The sequence below is a fragment of the Buteo buteo genome, chromosome 5 (genome assembly GCF_964188355.1).
Source record: "Buteo buteo chromosome 5, bButBut1.hap1.1, whole genome shotgun sequence".
In the NCBI taxonomy this organism is placed as follows: Eukaryota; Metazoa; Chordata; class Aves; order Accipitriformes; family Accipitridae; genus Buteo; species Buteo buteo.
The window spans coordinates 3,354,004-3,363,039 of NC_134175.1; the positions used below are offsets into that span (position 1 = coordinate 3,354,004).

General features: G+C 43.6%; 1 protein-coding gene across 5 annotated transcripts; it reads left to right on the forward strand.

Moving 5' to 3' along the window:
* Positions 1-1,435: 1,435 nt before the first annotated feature.
* Positions 1,436-4,154, forward strand: AURKAIP1 (aurora kinase A interacting protein 1). 5 transcript variants are annotated; one of them, XM_075027233.1, is made up of 4 exons: positions 1,436-1,454; positions 1,992-2,080; positions 2,593-3,041; positions 3,978-4,154. In XM_075027233.1, exons 2-4 carry the CDS (start codon positions 2,029-2,031, stop codon positions 4,083-4,085), a joined length of 609 nt encoding a protein of 202 aa, XP_074883334.1. In that variant the 5' UTR covers positions 1,436-1,454; positions 1,992-2,028; the 3' UTR covers positions 4,086-4,154. The 5 variants fall into 5 exon arrangements, with proteins under 5 accessions (XP_074883334.1, XP_074883333.1, XP_074883335.1 ...); XM_075027232.1 differs by lacking the exon at positions 1,436-1,454 and adding an exon at positions 1,463-1,481; XM_075027234.1 differs by lacking the exon at positions 1,436-1,454 and adding an exon at positions 1,470-1,488.
* The last annotated feature ends 4,882 nt before the right edge of the window (positions 4,155-9,036 follow it).

Genomic DNA, 9,036 nt, shown 5'->3' on the forward strand with positions numbered 1-9,036 from the left:
AAGCAGCTGGTGAAAAGATCTCTGTGTTCAGGCTGAGGTAGGGATAAAAGCAAAAAGTTCTTTGAAGTCTGGGATTGGCTTCAACATTGCTCCTTCATGCCAGCTAATTAGGCACTTTGATGCTGTGCCAACATGGTGGGTTCCCGTACCAAATCAGAAAAGACAAACAACAGCCAGGTAAGTGGGAGAGACAGGTGTGGCTGTTCATGGACAGCAGCCACTGCGAGACCTGCCCTCAGATGCAGCTGAGGGTGTGTAAGGGAGAGGTGTCTAGCTGCCTTCCGTGCTCCCCACGTTGACAGGGATATAAAGTCTCACTATAACAGCTGCTTGTTACGCCACGCTTCTGTGCTCAGACCTATTTTTAGTGACGCTGTCACTGAGCGGGAGAACGAAATGCAGTGCTTTCCTATCAGCTGAAAGGATGAGAGGAAAAGGCCTCAGGTTGCACCAGGGGAGGTTTAGATTGGATATTAGGAAGAATTTCTTTACTGAAAGGGTTGTCAGGTATTGGAACAGGCTGCCCAGGGAAGCGGTGGTGTCACCATCCCTGGAGGTGTTCAAAAAACATGTAGATGTGGCACTTCAGGACACGGTTTAGTTTAGTTTAGTGGGCAGGGTGGCGTTGGGTTGACTTTTTGATTTTAAAGGTTTTTTCCAACCTAAAATATTCTATGATTCTAAAGCCATTGACTTTTCATCTCAAAGCCTGACTGTAGTATGAGTGCAAACCTGATACGGGTAAGGGGCAAGCTCAGTTAGTTGAACTAGTTTGAATCGAACACCGGCTAGGGAAAAGGAACTGATGTGCCTTCTTCAGCCTGCTGCGAGCAGTGCCAATGGAAACAGTCCCCACTCCACGGTTCGGATGGGTGGGAGCAGGAGAGAAGCGATGGCTGAGGGAAAGGAGAGGAGACAACCCATTTGCAAAAGCCTCGCAAGCGCTTCCTTCGCCTGGATGCTCCAACGCAACGCAGCGGTCGCAACCGGTGGCCCCGCTGCCGCCAGGCCCCTCTTGTTGTGAGGGGACCCAGCCCACCCAGGGCCGCCTGGCCCACCGCCACCTTTCCCCCTCTCCCTCGGGCCCAGGCTGCCAGCTCCGACCCGTCCCCTCGGAGAACGAGCCGAGCCGTTTCCCACCACCTCACCCCACCAAATGGCCGCCCGTGGAGGAAAAACCCTCCTCATCCTCCTCCACCCCCCCGCGGGAAGGCCCCGGGCGGGCCGAGCACCTTCTCCCCGAACTCCCTCCCCCTGGAACAGCGGCCGAAGGTGTGTGTGTGTGTGGGGGAAACCCGGGACCTTGCCGAAAAGGGACAAGGGACCGGGATCGGGGTGTCCGGATCGGGCCCGGGCCCGGGCCGGCCTCGCTTCACTGGCGGAAGTGCCTCGGCGGGCGCCGGAAGTGCCTCGGCGGGCGCCGGAAGTTCCGGTTTTAGAGGCGGAAGGGGATGGTGAGTGATGGCGGGCGGCAGGTTGAGGTGTAGGGTGCGGGTGGGATGGCTGGTGGTTCCCTGGGTTGGGTCGTGCCTGGGGGAGCGGGGCAGCGGTGGGGTTTGGTGGGAGGGTAGGCTGGGAGCAGGGCTGAGGCCCGGTCCGCTTCGGTAACGGCCCTTCGTTAGGCCGAGGGGGTTGTTCCTCACGGCCTGAGGGCAGCAGGCGGCTTTTTTTGGGCTCCGGTTTTTGGTGTGGAAGTCACGGCTTCGGATTGAGCTGGGGAGGAGTGTGCCAGCGGGACTGGGGCTGAAGTGACCTTGCTTTTAAACCTGGAACAGCCGAAGATTTGTTAATCACCTCTGGAACTTGGCTACACTGGTGCTTGTGGGCCGGGCCCCTACAGCGAAATCCCACAGCGCGTTGGTAAAGCGAGGAGGGTGCTCGGAGTGTCTCAGCCCATCTTTTAGGGGTTTGGGGTTGGACTCTGAAGGTTTTCTTTAAAAGTGTAAAAACCATCTGTTTGCCTCATTGAATAAATGTTCTTTCTTTAACAGTCATTCCTGGCTCTGACAGTGAACAAAGTGAAGCAATATGTTAATATCACGGCTGACTTCCCCGTTATTGAAGGCTTCACGAATTACAGGTAAACATGTTGTGTGACCTATTTTCTGTTTGTTTTCTTTTTTTTTTTTTTCTGGGGTCATTGTGCTCCTAAAAATTTCTTTTCCAGCAAGCAGTGTGAGCATGGTGAGGCTGTTGTTGATTCAGTGGTTGTCGAATGTTATTATGTCTTTGGTCTGTTCTGTCAGTATTGTGTAGTTCTGATTTGACCTCTTTTAAGCTTAGGAGGAGATGCTTTCGCACCAGAAAGGCTTAATACAGCCAACAGTTCCTAGCCATTCCAAATTGCACCTACACAGTTTACACAGTAAAATATTGTACAATGTAGTTTTCGCAGATGGCGTTACAGCAATGTAATTAAATTAACAAAGACTTCATTGCTTTTGTGATGGGAATATAATATTTGTAAGCAGCTTCCTTTATTAGATTATTCTGGCCACGGTTGTCTAATGGTTGGAGAGCTGGGCAGAGTTTTTTTTTTAAGATACTGTTTGAAAATTCTGCCTCTTAAGTGAAATTGTTTTTTTCTCAAAGGCCACCTTTTGTCAAGGTCAGTGTCTTCCTTTCTTTGCTATCGGTCTACATCTGTGCACTATAGCACGCAGCCGTCTAACAAGAGTGGAGCCCAACCTCAGCGGTGGTATGCTCTGGACCCTGAACTGGAAGAGATGCTGATCCCCAGAAAACTTTCCATCAGCCCTTTAGAAAGCTGGCTGACAGTTAGATACTCCCTTCCTAACGCAGAAGTCCTTAATGCTCAGGAAGAAGTGGGCTATGAACCTCTCCAGCGATATGACTGTCCCCCGTCTGATGAGGGAGCTGACATGGAGGAAGGAGAAGGGACGCTTAACAACAAGCTTCAGTGTAAGAACGTTTTGAAGATTCGCAGAAGGAAAATGAATCGGCACAAGTTCAAAAAGCTGCTAAAGCGAAGAAAGTTTGTACGGAGGAGGATAAAGGAAGGTCGCAAGAAGAAACGTCAGGTAAGCTCAGGGTAGAGAGAACTTCTTGACATAAATCTGCCCGCTTCTCAAACTGGCTTCTGTTCAGGTATCGGATTATGTTTTTAGGTGGAATTAATGTGGGGAAAAATGGCAGCAGCTCAGAAAGCCTTAATGAATTCAGTATTTACTGGTACCATAACTTTTTCTGTTTCGTATTTGACCTGTACATCTTCGGAAGTTGTAGTTTAGAATATTTCTGTGGTTGTAAACATGTATGTGTGGTAGTTACTAGGCGTAATTTTTCTTGCGTGACAGTAAGTTATAAATATATGGCTAATGGAGAAGAACTGTAGCATTTGTGTGAAAGATTAATTCATGTGTCTGCGTTACATCAGGGAGAATGGTTTCATTTCTTTCCTGTCTTGCCAACATCCTCAAGTGCTTCCTATTGTCTTTTTCTGTACAGAAGCCTTTTAGTTCCCTTAGTAGAAGGGGTGAGGGGAGACATGGGCCTTCATTCAAACTGTAGATGTTCTCATTCAACACTGCCTTTCAGTAGTCTGTTATGTTTGCTATGATATAGTTTAGTTCATTCGCTGCTAATTTTCACCTTGCCTAGGTGCAAATTGGGGTTAATTGTAATTCCATTTCTTCAGATTTGTAGGAAGCAGTGTTGAATACTTTATGAGGAGGAAATCCTCTTAATTTTCTTAAAAGTTTTGTTTTCCATCTTCTCAGTTTTCCTCTCACAGGACTTTTAAAATAATGCTACCAAATCCTTGTGCATTTCAGTGTATTTTCTGTGTTAAGACTAACTATTTTGGCACTTAGAACAAGCTGTCTACTTAAAACATTTGTTGCCTTTGTGTGCATTATACCTAGATTCTCCTTGGGACACATGGGCAGTGGCTGAATACTTGAGTGTTGCTTCTGAGCTGCGTTACTATTTTTTCTTTCTTTTTTTTCCTGTTTTAGGTAAAATTTGAGAAAGATTTGGAGCGCATCTGGAAAAGAGCTGGTTTGAAAAATCCTCCTGCGGGATGGCAAACACCCAAGATATTTCTGAAAAGTTCAAAGCGATAAAAACACTTGTAATGAGTCTTAACCTGTAATTGTAATTAAAAAATATTTAAGTACTCAGATTACTTTTAATCTTTTTCTGAGTGTGATGAAACTAGTAGGAGGAAACTTTCAATCTTGGTGAGCAGTTTTCCAAGGGCAAACATGACAACAATATGCATTTCCTCCTCAAAAGAATGGTGTGAGCCCCTTGTACATAGTGACTTGTGTACAGTCCTGTGGTGCTGCCCCCAACTGTATGTCTGAGCAAAGGTGTCTTAGACGGCAGCTGAATTTCTGAAGTTCCTATTTAAGGTTAGACTGACGATGTACTATAAGAACAATCAGTTGTGGGAGATGGGCTAACTGAAAGAATTCTTCTGATTGCAAGTATACCTACAGAAGACACAAGCATTTTTAAAAGTTCTTTTGTAGCCTTACTATAGAAGGGCTGGTGGTTACTAAGAGTTGTGGTGAAATAGGAATTGGATCAGAATTCCATAGAATACCTCTGCAAAAGCTTTAATTTTCAGTTACCTGAAGCCATGGTGTGCGTGTGCCTTAGGCATTGCATAAGCATCCTTAAAAGGCATGTTTATTTTTTCTGTTCTGTTTTGTGCTAATAAAAAAAATTGTTATTTTTTTTCTATGATTGACCACTGTCATACAGAACATCCAGATACTGGTATCGGTAAAAGTTCAGAGCTAATTATTAATTAACTACAAAAACTGTCTTCTGCTGGAGACAACTTTGTTGTAATCAGCTGGTTTTACATGATTGAAGAGAGTCATGAAAGCTGTGAAAAATAGAAATGTTTATTTTAAACCCTGACAGAGGACTTTATATCTGGGTTCTGTTTTGGGTTCTACTTTTGATTTTTCTGTTTGAGGCAGTTAACTTTTGTTCTGTGTGATGTAGTTCTTCCCTGTCTGTATTCCCACAGATAGATGGGATGGACTGACCTCTGAGAGAAAGGAGGGAAAAAGAATGAGTCTCCTTCAGGCTTGTCATTCTGCAGCATACAGGGAAGCTATGCTGAAAATGCGTTCCCTTTTATCTGCTAGGAGCAGGACACTTGACTAAACTGAAAGGGAAGAAAAAAAGTAATCTGTGCAACTCATTGCTGCAAGGTAGAGTTTAATCTCGCTGCAGGAAGGACAGGTGACTCCCAGCATACAGTGGACGGCTGAGGTTCCGTGTATGGCTCTCTGCTCTTCTTGTCGATAGATGGCAGCGAATTCAAAGCCTCTGAAACTCCTTAGCCATTAATGTAGAAGCTAGCTGGATCTTTATGCCTGTATCCTAAGGAAAGGGTACACCCACATTTAAAAATGGGTTAATCTTGTTGGAGAACTGGTGGCATCCTGAGAACTCTATTGAAGTCTTGTAGAAACATGTGGTTAGCACGTTTTTATAGTTCTTTTTTTCCAAACCATATGTTAACAGCAGGCAACTTTGATCAAAAAAATTAAAAATATGTTCTGTCCTTTTCATGCTTTAAATAGGCAGCAGTTGCTTCAAGACCAGTAGGACTCTTTCATTCAGGCAGTGGTCAGGATTTCAGTGAAGAGGAGGCTGTCTAGCCATGAGCCTTAGAAACTTGCCAAGCAAGAGAAGGTTGAGTGTTGATTCTGGTTTACAGGTTTGTTAAATATGCAGAGTGTATCTAGGCGTTTCTAAAATTCTAAAATACCAATACGCATTTCCTGCACAAAGATGCATAGATGAAAGGCTGGGGCCTGAGAGGATTAGCACCTTTGAAGTCAGGTCCGTGTCTCTTTTCCCCAGTCACATTTGTTTTAAGACCGTTTATGCCAGCATTGTTGTTCTCTGTGAGTCCTACAGCTTGTCTTACTGACTCTTAGTCCAAGCTTGCTGTTTTTCTGTCGGGGAAAAATGGTAATCAGTTTGCACATTTCCAGGAGATTGCTGGCTGCTGAAGAGTTGGAATGCCTTTGGAATTAAACGGAGCAAAAGACTTTATAAAAGACAGCAGTAGTGTGCCCTGCTCATTTATCCATGCTGTACCTCCGATTTCAGTTTTGAGGTTTATTATTCCTTGATTTTCTTTTTGTCTTAATCCTATAACTTGCATCTTTGCGCTCTGTTGTAGTCTCTAAATATACAAACTGCCCAAGGGAATGTTACCCATTTTTATCCACTAAGGCTTAGGTTGCTCTTGCCTCTCTCTAGTTTGATATAAAACCTCTCTTGGTCTTGGGGAGCATCACGATGGGGCTGTAGATCACAGACTTGTCCATTGTACTCTGCTGGGATCACGCAGACAGAGAACTTTGTATGCCATTTTCCTGGATCAGCACCACCACCTTGCTCTCCAATTTGTTTTTACATTGGAATAGTAACTAGAAAAGAGAATTATTGAAATAGTGGGAATTGCAAAGCATAATCATTCAGTACCTTGTGATGTTCCAGTGCAAGTGAACTCTTGTCCTATGGCAATGATCGTGTTATATTCGGGTATTTGTGTGGTGAATTGTAAGTCTCCATGAAGTAAGGTAGTTTATTAAATGGTATGCTCTCTAAGTAGTAGTCCAAATTGTAGTCTGCCAAGAGTAGTCATTACTTTTACATCTATTAGACATAATTACACAACCGTGTATAGAAGTCTGGAACGACTGTGTAATTTACAAAAGTGTGTGTAAACCATCCATGGCAGTTACTGCCAGTCTTAGTCATATAAATGCTATTTTCCTTTTTGCTGAAGGACCTCAAAGCATGTTTCAGGGTTTGTATTTTCTTTGTGGCAGATATTGCAAAGACTCTGTCTTACATGGCACTAATCAGATAATGCATACCAGGGTTGTATCAGCTTGCTTTAACTCTCTTGACCACAGGATGCAATTTTAAACTCTCTTTGCTAAACAGAATCAGATAGATGAAGGCTGCACTTATTTTTCTGTAGGGGGAGCACGAGTACACAATATACTATTTACAAAGCTTTATTACGAGTTGCTGTTCCTCTCCAAAATACGTGCAAACCAATGTACCTGCACACTTAGTAAATGTGTATGTGTGTGTGCATATGTAGCTGTGGTAGCCAAAAAAAAAAAAAAAAAAAAAGAAGCTGCAAACAGGAAAGGTTTGACTCATAATTCTCAAAATATTTAAGACTTGAAAGATTTCTCCTTCATCTCCTTATTATTCTGCTGTTCTGAGAGGAAGTGGTTGAAAGTCAGTAGAAGGTTGCTAGACAAATTCATGCTCTATTACAGAGGCTGGACATACTCAGTGGGATTGTGATTTTATGTTTGAAACTGCCTGACAGTCATTGGTCCAGAAAGGCCCCTCAAAATTGGAATATAAAACCAATTACACTCATGCTTACATCCTTAGTTCTTGGATTGCATGCACTTAAATATAGACAGCAAGCTCAGTTAGCTGAACAGAACATCAAGTTTTGGTAGTTTTGTCACAGCAATCACGTTTGTGCTGAAATGACTTGGCTCTAAAAGAGGAAGTCAGCTGACTCAGAAGGGATGAAAGTTCTGAATTTTGTTTCTCTTAGCCAAAGTGTCACATTGCAAACTCAGAGGGTGTTCTCTCTTTCAGAAAGGTCAAAAGTCAGCAACATGTTGGTAGTGGGCTTCTGACACAGATGTGGCAGAAATGCCATTTCTTTCTAATGCCAGCAAGTAATGGTTGCTGGCAAACTTGAGATTTTAGTTGTCTCCTTGACCTGGATAGCAATGTTTCTTACTAGGGTAGGAATTAAATGCATTTTTATGAGTTTTCTCTGGCAAATATATTGTTCAATTGCATCAGTATGGATTCTTGAAGTTTTTTAGAGTCTTCTGGACATAAAATAACAGTTCTTTCATCCACACAAATGAATCTAGTAGAACTTACAAAATAACTTGCAGCTGAGAATCAGGCCTGATTGTATATAGGAAAGGGAGCAATGCAAAAGAACTGCTTGCTGCAGCTTTTCCTCAATGATTGTGTTTTCTTAACACAATCCAAGATAGGTTTGCTTGGCACAGGGGGTGGAAAAGCCTGGATCAACTGCCAGTACTTTGCATTGCGAGACGATTGCTTAGTGGTCCGCAGTGGTAGAGATGAGGTGTTAGCAAAGACAAGAGATTTTTAGAAATAATGCTGAGGCGGGAGGTCTGTGATACTGATGGGGAGTAGAAAATTTATTTCAGTTACCTTTTTATAAAGATAGCAACCATACTATTTCAGTGCAAATGAGAAAGCCAAGAAGGTTGGTCCCTTTGGTAGCCAGGATTGAACCCCAAAGGGGTGGAAAGTAGAAACATTTAAAGTGTGTGTAAGTTGCAGCAGCATAGCAATTTGGGTTAACCTGTTCAGGCACAAACAGCAGTTAACCATAGCACCTCTGATAATCTGGAGTCTACAGAAGAGATTTTAGATCTGTATGGCAGCCATTTGCTCCAGTTGTCCACAGGAACAGGCTTCTTGGTAATTGTCTGCTGTAGTTTTGGCTCACTTCAAATTAATTCTATTCAACTTCAAGTTTGTCATAGGAAAAGGGAAAGTCCAGCAGTCAATACAAGATGTTCCTTTCCTCTGGAAATCTTGTGCTTACCCTACAAAGCATGTTGGATAGTCTGCTAGCTGTTAAAGCAGCCCTGAGGTCATGCAGACAGTGAGTCTGAGCTTGTGGATGCCCTTTCCATGCTATCCTTGGCACAGACAGAAGGACAGCTTGCTGCCTGTCCAGGAAGGAATCATGTGGAGAGGAAATGGAGTGGAATGTAATGATGGCTTCTCCAGCTTCTGCTCATGAGACCAGACCTGAAGCTGATTCAAACCAGGAGCTGCATAGGTTGTAATGGGACCAAAGATATTACATTGAAGGAAAACACTGATCTGAATTGAGGCTGTTTGTAAACATGCAAAAGGTTGAGTAAAATCCTAAAGCACAGGGACCCTGGACAAAAATTTATGTTGGTATTACCCAGACAGATTTTGTTAGGCTGATGGACTGTC

Coding starts and splice junctions, on each gene's coding strand:
- AURKAIP1 (XM_075027233.1), top strand. CDS start 2,029: ATGTTAATATCACGGCTGACTTCCCCGTTATTGAAGGCTTCACGAATT. Junction 2,081..2,592: donor GAAGGCTTCACGAATTACAG/GTAAACATGTTG, acceptor TTTTTCTCAAAG/GCCACCTTTTGTCAAGGTCA. Junction 3,042..3,977: donor GTCGCAAGAAGAAACGTCAG/GTAAGCTCAGGG, acceptor TTCCTGTTTTAG/GTAAAATTTGAGAAAGATTT.